Raw genomic sequence first — 14,053 nt, 5'->3', positions numbered from 1 at the left:
AAAAAAAATTGCAATTAGAAGTTACCCCAGGCCACCAGCCTTGTCATCACGGGGACTGTTGACCAAGATGGAGTCTCATCCAGCAAGAGGACTGCTTTTTCTTTGGTGCTAGGGGTCTTGCAGTCTTAGCACGGCTGTCATCAAGCCAGAGTCCCAGCCAAAAGAAGCAAGCGCTTCATCTGTCTTATCAGCAACAGGGGCCAATGCATTAGCAGAAGGGCTGGGGGAGCAGTACAGGCAGCCTCAGTGAGGATACTGCAAACCAGACTCCAATCCAGCATGGGATGAAACTGAATTTAAGCCTAGGGCTCAGCAGAAGCCACGGTCCCCTCCATTCTCCCCAGCAAGACCCTTGGGAGCCACAGTTCCTCTGTACCTCAGGTATCTGGTACATGCCTTACAAGAATAGTTATCAGCCATCAATGAATGGCATCCAGAGACTATTTAATATGCTGTTCACATTCACAATTACCAAAGGAGTTTGCAAACTGTAACCAGGGGCTGGGAGGACGGTTCAGTGGGTAAGAATGCTTGCTATGCAAGCTTCAGTACCTGTGTTCAAATCCCCACCACTCAGGTAAAAAGCTGGGTCTGTCCAAATGCATGCCCACCACCCTAGTACTGTAGGGTAGATAGGACTGCTGGAACCGGCTGGCTGCCAGCCTAGCTCCTGGCTCAGAGAGAGACATTGTTCTCAAGGGAACAAGGCAGAGTAGGGAAACCAAGGAACTGATATTTATCAATAAAAATCTTTCCCAGAGAAGGAATACAGTTAAGATAACTAGATGATAAGAAAAGTGTGCCTTAACCTGCTCCACAGAGAAGCCATGACCCTGTGCTCTGTCCCACAGGCTGCAAGACTATTCTACTCATGCTGTAGCACCAAGGATTAGTCTCACTCCTACTTAGAATTTTTCAAATCACTTTAAACTTACTTGTTAGATGCTCGTGTGTTTAACTAAAAAGGTCAAAGGATATGCCCATTTGTCTAGTTCTAAAGCCTGCCTGCCTTTACAAAGAATCTGTAACATTTCTTAATCGGAAGTCATGTTTACTCAGAAAAACCACCCTCCCTGTACCTGTAGTTTGCACACAGAGCCATCAGACAGGAGAGAGCCTCTGCTGAGGAAATGTCTCTGTGGGATACAGCTGTGAGGCATTTTCTCAATTAGCCCTCAATGGGGAAGACCCAGTCCAAGGTGGGTGGTGCCATCCCTGGGCTGAGTTCTCTAAGAAAGCAGGCTGAGCCAGGGGAAGCAAGTCAGTAAGCAGCTCTTCTCCATGGCCTCTGCATCAGCTCCTGCCTCCGGGAATCTGCTCTTTGAGTTCCTGTCCTGACTTCCTTCAATGATGAACAGCAATACAGAAGTGTAAGACAAATAAACCCTTTCCTTCTCAACTTGCTTTTTGGCCAATGGTGTTTTGTCGCAGCAATAGAAACCCTAATTAAGACACTCCTCAACTTCCAACTTGAACAGGTCCTTACACCTCACTGCAAACACACAAGAACAGACAATTTGGCAGCACAGAAAGTGGCCTTTATTTTACCATTTGTAGAAAACTGGCATTTAGATTCCAAGGTTCATATTAAAAAATTATCAGCAGTAGTTCTGAGCATTCATCAATGCTGACAGATTCTACGTTGCTCACACAACATAGGCTGTTCCTCCATGCTCAAAAAGCAAGACTTGTCTCTAGAGTCTCTGCTACAGAGCTCAGGACCCATTTGTGACTGTGTCTTCTTCCATCTCTTCTTCACCATCATCACTTGGTCCTGAAAAAGCCAACAAAGGCAGAAGTCAGGTCAATTTTGTGCTATCTGTCCACTCATCAAACACATACACAATAGTAAAGCGAATAGACACAGACACACAGACACAGACACACACAGACACACAGACACACACAGACACACACACACACACACACACACACACACACGGGCGATGAGTGAGACTGGTATGAATTTTCCTGGAGTAGATGCAAGGAAGAACACAGTAAGCGCCATCACCAGGCCAGCGCCTTGCTGCGGCACCAGCAGGTCTTACCCCCCACCGCTCCTGGCCCACCAGTGCAAAATGCTACTAAATGGGAAGAGCCAACATCCTGGAGTTCCTACAGAAATAATTTACCTTGCATGTCCCCGGGGCCCAGGGCCACATAACAATGCCACCTATCTTAAAAATACCTTATACCCTCTCCCTCAGGAGCTACTGGCAATCAATAGCTGCTGAGGTAGGACGCCATTTTCTTTAGAAGTGCTGTCACTGTAAGCCGCCCTTGCTCCAGGTAAACACCCCTGCCTCACGCTCATGCAAGCAACATGACTAAACTCAGCAGGTCACAAAACTAAAAAAACAGAACAGCTCAAAGATAAGGATCCTTGAAAAGCTGTCATGGTAGTGATCCCCAGGGATACTTATACCAAAATTTATAGTCTGTGTTTATTTGAATAATGTATCTTGAGTGCTCAACATGCTATCTGACACAAACTTGACATTCACACATTACACTAGTTAACACCTACCCAAAACTCGCCTTGTGCTAACTGCAATTATCACAATCCTCCCCCAAACCTTTTGATGATAGTACTTATCTTAAATTTAAAGATGAAAATACTTGCCTAATATGAAGAAGCCTGCCCAAAGACAGTACTGGTCAGGCTCTATATGTAGCTCATGCAGCTAACCACTAAATTACCACATACAGCTATACTTTTATAGGGATCTGTGTTCTAGGAATTTCATCACTGGAGATTTTGTTGTTTTGTGAAGATGAACATGATAGAGAACATACTTATACAAACTAGATGGTATAAGCTATTCAACTATCTATCTGGCAAAGGCAATTATTTTTTCTAAACTATGAACCTGGACAACATGTCACTGTTCTCAATAATGTAGACAACTGTAAAACAAAGGTAAGTACCTGTGCATCCATATGTGTGTAAACATAGACAACATACAGTAAAAATATCAGGCTGGGCGGTGGTGGCGCACGCCTTTAATCCCAGCACTTGGGAGGCAGAGGCAGGCAGATCTTTGTGAGTTCGAGGCCAGCCTGGTCTACAAAGCGAGTTCCAGGACATCCAGGACTGTTACAGAGGAACCCAGTCTTGGGACCCCCCCCCCCCCAAAAGAAAACCACAACACAACAAAAAACAGGCAGAACAATTTTTAAGCTGTGACTTTACAGGATCACTATTGTATATGCAATGTGTCAGTTGATCAAAATGTCCGTTATATAGCACTTGACTTAGAAGTTCACAACCACCTCTAGAACTTTGTTCTTTTCATGTTATAAAGATCCTACAAATATCCCAATGGCTTAACTTTATTGTCCTGCCTCCCTACTTCTTTCCTTTCCTTTTTTTTTTTTTTTTTTTTTGGAGAAAGGGTCTCATGTAGCTGAAGCTGGTCTCAAACTTGTTTTGTAGCCAAGAATGACCTTCAACTCCTGATCCTCTTGCCTCAACCTCCCAAATATGGGGATCCCAGGCCTGTGTTGTCATGCCCACCAGGTACTCCTCTGTAATCATCCCCAGTGGGACATCTTGCAAGGCCACACACAAGAGTCTCTGACCTGATCTGCGCTCTCTGCCAGGGATCTGGCCGGACTGTAGCAAGCCCTTCAGCCTCTCCACCTCTGCCAACGTCGATGCGTTTGCGATGGCATTCTGGAAAACACAGGGAGAGGGAGACGGATGGATGATGACAGCCACCCAGAAGACACTACACAAAGTCCTAGCAACTTCCCCATAGAACATCAACCACACAGTTCTGCGTTGGGTGAAGAATTTCACTGGCACATTGAACATCAGCCTAGAAAACACACCATCAATTTTCAATATTTAGGGAGAGATTCAGGCTCTTATATTGGGGAAGAAGCAATCACTTCACATGCCCTAAAATTCAAGCTAAGTATCTGGAGTTCTGTTACAGGAGTCGTCAGCCAGCAAATCCTGGGAAGCAGAGACTCTAAGACTGCACACCAAGGTTACTAAGTGCTCATAGGAGTCAGTGCATCCCAGGAGAAGGAGACCCACAGACGCCTTCCATTAGTTCATGCATTTGATTCAGAGCAAAGTCTGGTCAAACAGTAACTTCAGGTAGTTTATTCCTGAAATAGAAATACCAGAGTCCTAACAACCATGAGACGATGGGATCTACAGTGTTGAGACCTAGGCCACACCACTGCCCTGGTCCCATCTCAGCTCTCCAGTCTGACAACCCCCACACACATCCTTACCTTGATGGCTTCAACATCCCCTGCAGATGGCCCGCCTTTCTTTTTGTCAGTTGGCAAACCAGCACCTGGATTAAAACTTGGAAGGGAGAATAAACCGTTACAGTCTGACTAGTACAAACTGCTTCTCTTACTTTCAAAAGCTTTTGAAAGTAATTCAACCAGTGTAGTATCTTATCTTTGTTAACAAACTGATACAAGAACTCTCTCCTTCAGAAACACCACCCGATCCATTTTCTGATAGAGAAAACAGGATGTTTAATATCACATTAAGATGGTAAACCAAAATATATGCTCTGTTAACCTGGTAGAAATTTCCCATGATGCACAGACCACAAACGGCCAGATACCATCATTCAAATGTAATACCACACTAAGCACAGATTTGGGTTGAATTTGGAGGCGGCAAACTGCCAGACAACAGTGTTTCTGAAGGTGAAGTGGAGTTAAGTTGGATATCCGTGTCTTACGTTTTGCTTCTCCTGGCAATATCCTTTGCAAGCTGTGCACCCCGTTTGCCCTTGAACATTTTCTCTGCTTCCTGACGCTCCTACAGCGACACCACACACAGAGTTAATGGAAACAGGAATACCACATGCATTTAGATGCATTCCTTAGAAAACACCGAAGAGCATTCTCCTCAAGTATTCTGGGCTGGTAAAAGCACCCAAAGTCGACTTCCACTAGGAGACACAGGGGTCCGACCTTCTCAGACAAAGCTCTCAAACAATCCCCCTCCTAGTTTCAGAGGGACTCCCAAAGGACTACAGAGAATTAGCGCTTCCAACAAAGGAAAAGCCGTTCTAAAAGGCAGAGCTGCTCAAAGCCGTATTATATTACACTCCTTGTTGGGACACATCTAAGCAGACAATCCCCTGGGTAGTTCTAACATTTGGCCAACTCTGGAATGGCCAACAACTCCCTACCATAAACTGCTATGAGATAAAAACAAAAACCAAAACCCCACAAGAACAACAAACAACCCTGACTTAATGCTTTCTTTCCCACACATTCAATTTCAAAGTAATGGTAACATTTACTTATTAAGTAACTTTAAAAAAATCAGTCATGAAAGTATAAAGAAAAGGCCAATTCTGCAATGACTCCCAGCCAGTATGCGATACTCACTTTTAGTTTCACTTTCTGAAAGTCCAGTACTCTGACTTGTGGAACTTTATAGATGACATAAAGTCGGTAATGCTTCTTATTTGTTACAGGATTTCTTAGGATGCTATAAAAAAGGGACAGTGACAGTCACACTCACAGCATTCCATCTGAGGGTCATCTGAAAGTGTCATGACTGTCAGTCAAGAGGAAGCACACATCCTTCCTGTTGACTCTCACAAACAACACACAACCTCCAGAGGAGCTGCTCAGTGCAGCCTGATGGCGTTCTTTACGGACTTTATTATTACAACAAGCCATTTCCATACCTTAGATATGTCAGTGATTTGAGAGATGCCAAAGGATCCAGATCACCCTAGAAAATAAGGGTCAGAGTAAGAACAAGACACGCTACTATTCTGGTATTTTGAAATGACAAGTATCTTTTTGTTTTGTTTTGTTTGTTTGTTTTTGTTTTTGGAGACAGGGTTTCTCTGTGTAGCTTTGCGCCTTTCCTGGAACTCACTTTGGAGACCAGGCTGGCCTCGAACTCACAGAGATCCACCTGCCTCTTTGAAATAAGTATCCACATTATCCTTTACTTATTTTTTTTACTGCGCTGGCACCTAGTCCAAAACTAACACAACACAATTGCCTAAATATCTTCCGCCTAATAAGCTGATAAATATATTCTAGCTTCTTTAAGTCTTGGTAGTAACAGCTCCTATTTCAATAGAAGACACAAAAAATTGATTTCCTATAGCAATCTCAAAATGGCTCCTAAGCAATGATTCAAAAATGATGCCAAAGCTAACATCGGTGATTTACTTGGAGCAAGCTATTTACACAGGCACCTCAAGCCAAGACTTTGGTTTAATGTGGGGTTTTTGTTGAGACAGAATCTCCTATAGCCTGGGCTGGTCTTGAACTGGCTACGCAGCCTAGGAGGATCTTCAATCCTGATCCTCCCAAGTGTTGGAATTATGGGTCTATGCCACCATACCTGGTGCAAAATGTCCTTTCTTGTTAGTATATCCCAAGTGGCCTGGCGGAGCATATTATCTTTGAGAGAAGGCACTGTTAGTTATCTTAGGCCAAGCCTGCCCCCATCTCTGCAAAGACAATAGTGAATAGTACAGTTCAAAAAACTATGGACGCCAGTCATGGGGGCACATGTCTTTATCCCAGCACTCGGGAGGCAGAGCCAGACAGACTCAGTGAGTCCGAGGCCACCTATTTTCCACAGTGAGTTCTGGCAAACCATGGCTATGTATTCTCAAGTCTTCCCAAACTGTCCTGGAAACCATGATGGAACAAAGACAGCAACACTAAAAACCCACCATCCAAAGCTACAAGCAACTAGACAAGGAATTTCCTGGAACCCATGTAGTAGGAATAAGAGGGACTCCAGCTGCAGACTTGCACAGCATTTGTGCAGAAAGAAGAGGAGGAAAGGCAAGAAGGTGTATAATACACCACACAACTCCATAATAACCAACGGATGTTCAGTCTGAGAGCAGCTGCCCAAGGATCTGCATGTTCCAGTAAGTACAGGGAGATCCAGATAGGGGGTGGTGACGAGGCTACAGCAATGTGCATCCTCATGTTGTCTTTTCTCCCATTTGGGACAAAGTTTTGCTATATGGTCCTGGCTGGCCAAACTGTGTCCCTGCCAGGACAGTCCTATACTAAGGAAAAATCTGGGAGACCTAAATGAGTAACTCAAGAGGGACACTGGGAAATAGCACGGATGAAAGCAGGAACACTCACTTCTGCAGTACACACACAAAAACTGAAGGATAGAGAAGGTCAGTATGGCCTTGTAAATGGATTACATGTACCTTTGTGAAGCGGTTCACAATTTTAAAAAGCAATGATAAAGAATAGAGTTCTCAGAAAGCAAGCCGCCATCTTCATGCCACCAGAGGGAGCACTTGAGCTTGAAAACTGGCTTACTACCATGAAGAGACTCCAAAAGAAATAAAAAAGTGTCTGTTACACACGCACAGTACAGAACATGACAGCATGCTGATGGGTTTAAGAAAAAGAATAGCCAGGCCTGTAGATCAGGGCTTAACTAACACCCGAAAGGTTCTAGATACAATTTTTGATTCTATAATCTATCACTCAAGGCAGTGACTCCAGAAAGACCCCTTGCTGGGACCTTCTACACCCCAGCTGTCTGCTGGTAGAGCACTGGCTTTAAAGATGGGTGTAGTGGCTCATGCCTATAGTCCCCACATTTGGGAGGCTAAGGCAGGAAGACTGTAGTGAGTTCAAGACCAGCCTAGGCTACATATGGAGTTGCAAGTTAGCCTAGGTGACAAAGTTAAGAGACTGTCTCAAAATACAATACAGGCTAATAGTTGATCTAGGTTACCTACCAGAAACTTGATGGATGGTAAGACCTTATTGGTGAAGACACCAAACATTTTCATGACAGGACACGAGAAATCGAGTTGGCACTACTGACCAGGAAGCTTCCTCCCAACTGGCTCGTTTTCATAGTACCAGAAATTCTATGCAGGCTGCTGAGGGAAATGTCACCAACAGTCATACCCAGCTGTGAATACTGTCAGCTAAGTAACGACCACGTGGCAAGATATACCCATGGGCGAAGTGGAGGCACAAATGTTAGGATATAAACAACCATCTTCTCATCTGGTCTAAGACCCACTTCCACAGGAGGAAATGCATGCCTGGCACAATCAATCTGGATTAAGAACCCACAGTTGAGCAGCTCACAGGCCCTAGAGCTGACCCTATTATTATTATTATTATTATAAGTGGACACAGCATCAAACCGCCCTCTAAATATGTATCTCGATGCCCACAGATTAGTAGTGCAGCTCCTGGCCCTCATCGGAGAAGTTTCTTTGTGGAGTGGATAGTAGTATATGAAGAAACTCCCAACCGGCCAAAGTGTAGAGAGGATGTGTTTCTGCAGGGCTGAGCCACAATGGGACATCTATACCACACCTCTTCTCCACAAGGTTCGTAGACTACTGAGGAAGAGAGGCAAGTGGAAAGACCAAAAGAGCTAGAGGTGGGGAAAGGCCAGGCAACACAGCGTCTTCTGAACATGGCAGGACCACTGCACTCATGAACTCAGAGCAGCTGTGGTCATCGGCACCAGACCAAGCCAGTCAACATTCCAGCATGGAAGCGGGGGTGCTCACAGCAGCCACCTCTACCCTAGGAACTTTCCACAGCTGGAGCAACTAGCGGAGAGAAGTCAGTACTCTTGAAGGGTGGGCTCCTGGTAGGTCAACCGTTCTCCTGTAGCCCCATACCCCAGAGCATATGGCCAGCACAAATAGGACACGATGGATTAAAAAAGGGGTGGGAGGGAGAGGTGCTGGGCATGGTACCACACTGCAACCCTGCACAACATGGAAGGAAAAGGCAAGTCTCGACAGAACATCAGAAACACTAATGATAATGACTGATAAGACTGTATGGGAACTTTCCTACCCAGACACCCAATATGGTCAAAAACCAAAAGGCACACCGGAGGGGACAGAGATCTTTGACATACATTATCCAAATGCCTTGCCAATTTCCAGCACAAAAAACAAACCAAAACAACCCAAACCAAAATTAAACAAAAACAAACATTAAAAAACCAAAGGCAGGCCGGGCGGTGGTGGCGCACGCCTTTAATCCCAGCACTCGGGAGGCAGAGGCAGGCGGATCTCTGTGAGTTCGAGGCCAGCCTGGGCTACCAAGTGAGTTCCAGGAAAGGCGCAAAGCTACGCAGAGAAACCCTGTCTCAAAAAAAACAAAAAAACAAAAACAAAAAAAAAACAAAACCAAAGGCTTGGAAGAGTGAAATAATTATGAAAAAACAAAACAAAACAAAGAGAAACTCAGAGATAATATTTTGAGGCAAAAGTATCCTTACCTTTCCTCTTAAATAAATATAGCTTTCTCCATTCAACTTACCAGTTCCACTAGACTGTTGTTGGTGAGGATGAGCTCTGTCAGACAGGGAAGAGCCTGATCAAGTCCCTCACCTATTCGGCTAAAATAAAAATGGAAAGGCTCTCAGTGAAAGTGATAAACAAGCTAACATTTATCTCCATCCTTGCAAGTATCTAACACCTCAATGCTAGAAGACCCCTCTCCACATCCTGTCTCAAGGAGGGCAGCAAAGAGGAAGCCTTGTCTGAGGCATAGCATTGGTGACAGGGATGGGAATGACCTCAGAAACCCATTGCCTCCTGGGTTTCTTCTTTCCACTGCCCAGTGCTCTAGTGCAGCCCAAAAAAAGGTGAGATTCCAGAATAGACAAAAATTAGCAGCCAACTTACAACTTTTTGTTCAGAAAACTCAAACACCAATGATTCTGCATTCACAGAGCTGGTGTAACACATTCACCCAAAGAAAATGTTAATCATGAAAATGGCTTCTACCTAAAACACCACTCAGTACTTTTATGTGTATAGATAGGTGTTTGGCCTACACGTATGTCTGTATACCAATTACGTGCTTGGTGCTTGTGGAAGCCAGAAAAGGGCCTTGAATTCCCTGGAACTGGAACTGTGAGTGGCCACGCTGGTCTGGGAGAAAAACCCAGGTCCTCTGAATTGGAAAAGGAGCAGTCAGTGCTCTTAACCAGAGCCATTTCTCCAGCCCCAGGACTCCTCACTTACGAAAAGCTTTGCTTTCAGCAATCCAAGCCCCCAACAATACTTCCCACAAGAGCTATAGACCCTAACAGAAACATCTGTACCAGGCATGGGAAGTCTTCTTTAATAACTATACTAAGAAGATTTTTAAATAAAGCTGATAAACAGCCAGGTGGTGGTGCACACCTTCAATTCCAGCACCTGGCAAGAAGAGGCAGGCAGATCTGGAGTTCGAGGCCAGGCTAGTTTCCATAGCGGGTTCCAGGCCAGCCAAGGCTACACAGTGAGACCCTGTGTCAAAAACATAAACAAAACAAATAGGATCTTGTTGGGGAATATTATTTTAAGGTGTGTTACTTTTGTTTAATTCTGTGAAGCTGTGTTACTGTGCCCGTGTAAAATACCTGATGGTCTAATAAAGAACTGAACAGCCAATAGCAAGGCAGGGGAAAGGATAGGTGGGGCTGGCAGGAAGAGAGAATATATAGAAGGAGAAACCTGGGAGTAGGGATAAGTAGCCAGAGAAGGAAGAGGACATTAGGGGTCAGCCACCCAGCTACACAACAAGGAGAATAAGATTTACAGAAGTAAGAGAACAGGAAAAGCCCAGAGACAAAAGACAGATGGGTTAAGTCAAGAAACGCAGCTAAGAAATAAGCCAAGCTAAGGCCATGCATTTCTAATTAAAAATAAGCCTCCATGTATGATTTATTTGGGAGCTGGGTGGAGGGCCCCCAAAAGAGCAAAAACATCCGCCTGCCTCTGCCTCCTGAGTGCTGGGATTAAAGGCGTGCACCACCACTGCCTGGCTTCCAACAGGATCTTAATTTCACAGAATCATATTCTAGAAGCCAACTACAAAAAAAAAAAAAAAAAAAAAAAAAAAAAAAAAAAAAAAAAAAAGGGCTGGAGAGATGGCTCAGCCGTTAAAGGCTAGGCTCACAACCAAAAAAAAAAAAACCCAGCAGGATGTATGACTAGGCTCTCAGTGAAAAGTAATTTTTATTTTATAAAAGATTTTATTGAGACAGGGTCCCACTACGTAGCATCAGTTGGAACTTGCTAGGGAGACAAGGCTGGCCTGCCTCGGCCTTCTAAGTATTAGGTAGGCACCACTACTCCTGGCCTCTATAAATCTTTTTATTATGATGCTGCTGATAACTGCTCTAGAATCTGAAATGTACATATAGCAACATGTTTTAAATTTAAATTCAAAGTTTAGTATCAACTATGAATATTAAAGATCTCTGAAGAATGGCGAGTATGGTCAGACCAATGCCCACGTTAATCTCCCAATTTCTTAGGAAAAGTGCTTCATTCACTTCTCCCTTTAAGATGAGACAAGGAGAGGCTGAAGAGCTCAGCAGCTGAAGAGAGCTGGCTGCTCTTCCAGAGGACCCAGATGCTAGTCCTAGCACCCATGTGGTAGCTCACAACTGTCTGTAACTCCAGCTCCAGGGGAATTGACACCCTCTCAGAGGACCCAGATTCTAGTCCTAGCACCCATGTGGTAGCTCACAACTATCTAAACTCCAGCTCCAGGGGAATTGATACCCCCTCAGAGGACCCAGATTCTAATCCTAGCACCCATGTGGTAGCTCACAACTGTCTGTAACTCCAGCTCCAGGGGAACTGACACCCCCTCAGAGGACCCAGATTCTAGTCCTAGCACACATGTGGTAGCTCACAACTGTCTAAACTCCAGCTCCAGGGGGACTGACAGCATCATCTGGCCTCTGAAGGCACCAAGCAGATACGCGGTACAGACAACACCTGCAGGCAAAATACTAATATACATAAAATAAAAATAAAAAAATACATTGTCTTCAGGGTACACTGTAACATCTACTTCAGGGAAGAAAGTATTCTCACTAGCAGACACTCACCAAATTCTGTTGTTGTTCACTAATAATGTTTTGAGTCTTCTCAATAAAGGAAAACCATCCAGTTTCCTGATCTCATTGTCAGAAAAATCAATAGCATCAAACTGGTCTAAAGTAGCACCTAGATTTTCAATGACAGGAATTTTATATCCTGTAGAGGGGGAAAAACACATACAACAAGTATTAATATAAATGAAAGGTCATGAAAACTGTAGGAGTACTTGATGGTAATTAGACTCAAAGTATTCATTCTAGTAGTATTCAACTGGCAGGGTGCCACGAAGCGCGTGGTCAGGCACTAAACTTGAAGAGGCTGAAGACAAGAACAGATGAGCACACTTACTAATATTGGTGTCCACTGTTTGTATGTCACACTGCTCCAAGTCCTTAGAGTTATTAGGCTCCATGACAAATTAACACTGCTTGCTGTTAATGCCCAAGCCTCACTTGGACACTGGTGACAAGCGTTCTCAACCGTTTGAATAACTCATCAGTAAGTACATCCTCATGGTATCCTGACTCACCCTCCTCTCCACCAGCTCCAATTCAGAGCTGAAAATGGTTATAGACAGCTACAAATCACACTGTGAGCATCCCCTTGATTGTCAAAATCATCGAGGTAGGTACCAAAGGAAGAAAAGAAATTTAGTACACAACTCAGCGGTGACAGAGTGCAATAAAATATGGTACCAAAATAAGCATTCTCAAGACTGCGTGGTCTTCAGAGATGCAGCACAGACCAAAAATGAACCAGGGCAGTAAAAGGGTCCAGATGCTCCTGAACTGGACCTTTGTCTAAGAAAGTTAATTTCAACTAATAACAGCACCAGGATTTCCTGTAGGTCAGCTAGGGATTTTAGCAAATGGCAAAGCATAGTCCAATGAGACTGTGGTTGCCTCAGGTCAGGTATTATAATCTTAACCCCTTTCAAAGCCATCTCCAGAAGTCATTGATAACTGTAATTTCAATGCTATGTGGGGTTATTTGTTGTTGCTGTTTGTCTTGTTTTATACAAGACAGGAGACTAGGCTGGCCTCGAACTCAAGAGATCTGCCTGCCTCTGCCTTCCAAGTGCTGGGATTAAAGGCTACAACCACCCAGCCAATGCTGGGTTTTGTTGTTTTTTGTTTTTGGAGACAGGGTTTCTCTGTGTAGTTTTGATGCCTGTTCTGGCTCTCGATCTGTAGACCAGGCTGGCCTGCAACTCACAGAGATCCGCCTGACTCTGCCTCCCGAATGCTGGGATTAAAGGCGTGTGCCACCGTCGCCAGGCCTGCGAATGCTAATTTTTAAACTAAGCTCTACTCAACAGATGAGAGTGTCCACCACCCCTCACATGGAAATGATGATTAAGCCTTGGTCAAACAATTCAATCTTGAAAACACCTTCATAAAAGTGAACTATTAGGGGCTGCGGATCTGGTTCTGCGGGGCGAGTGCTTACCCAGCCAGCACACACACAATCCTGGGCTCATCCGCAGCACCGTATAAACATGGGGCACACATTTAAACCCGGCACCCGGAAGTGGAGGCAAGAGGGTCGTAAACCCTTAACTATATAGCGGTTTCAAGTCAGCTCTGAGTACACGAGACCCTGTCTCAAAAACAAATGAACATCAAACGGGAATTATTGTACAATTAAGGCAACTCTGACTTACAGCTAATCTACCCTCACGTGCCATATTAACGCATTTGTTAAAAACCAGCCGGTCTCCATCCCGCATGTACCATTTGCCTATTTTCCTGGCCCCCAAACAGTGCAGGCTGCGGCTGAAAATGCCGGGCAAAGCCAAACGAGTACGGACCCGGGAAGGAATCGAGGAGCCGCGTCTGCTAGCGGGGGCGGGCAGCAGATGGCTCCGAAGGGCCCCGCGGGACCGTCGATCCGAGGTACCCGGGACCGGGGCGGGAGGCCCGGGCCAGGCTCCGGCCTCGGCGCACGCGGCGGGCCGGTTTCTCCCGGGCGCGCGCCGGGCCCGGACCCAGCCGGCGCCCCGCCTAACTCACCGCGAAGGTCCAGCTCGCGGTCCCGCACAGCGTTGGTGTACTGCGCCGCCTGCTCGATCAGCTCCGCCGTCAGCTTCACCATCCTGCCGCCGCCCGAGTCCCCTCACCTCCGCCACCGGCCCGCGCCTCCCGCCAGCGCCGTGTCCCAGAGTGCACCGCGCCGCGCCGCCAGACCTCACCAAT

The 14,053-nt window shown here is 45.3% G+C and overlaps 1 protein-coding gene across 2 annotated transcripts; it reads right to left on the bottom strand.

Annotated features, from left to right (window-relative positions):
- Window positions 1–1,516: 1,516 nt before the first annotated feature.
- Snrpa1 (small nuclear ribonucleoprotein polypeptide A') lies at window positions 1,517–14,028 on the bottom strand. 2 transcript variants are annotated; one of them, XR_013042229.1, is made up of 10 exons: window positions 13,871–14,028; window positions 11,867–12,014; window positions 9,295–9,373; window positions 5,679–5,725; window positions 5,374–5,476; window positions 4,716–4,795; window positions 4,249–4,324; window positions 3,583–3,676; window positions 1,658–1,774; window positions 1,517–1,618 (listed from the first exon to the last, which is right to left on the bottom strand). XR_013042229.1 is itself a non-coding variant. In XM_076544482.1 (9 exons), the coding sequence occupies exons 1-9, from the start codon at window positions 13,950–13,952 to the stop codon at window positions 1,716–1,718; spliced, it is 768 nt and encodes a 255-aa protein (XP_076400597.1). In that variant the 5' UTR covers window positions 13,953–14,028; the 3' UTR covers window positions 1,517–1,715. The 2 variants fall into 2 exon arrangements, 1 of the variants encoding a protein (XP_076400597.1); XM_076544482.1 differs by having other exon boundaries at window positions 1,517–1,774.
- Window positions 14,029–14,053: the final 25 nt, after the last annotated feature.

This window comes from Peromyscus maniculatus, chromosome 1 (genome assembly GCF_049852395.1).
Source record: "Peromyscus maniculatus bairdii isolate BWxNUB_F1_BW_parent chromosome 1, HU_Pman_BW_mat_3.1, whole genome shotgun sequence".
Lineage (NCBI taxonomy): Eukaryota > Metazoa > Chordata > Mammalia > Rodentia > Cricetidae > Peromyscus > Peromyscus maniculatus.
This window is presented reverse-complemented; position numbering and strand designations above follow the sequence as displayed.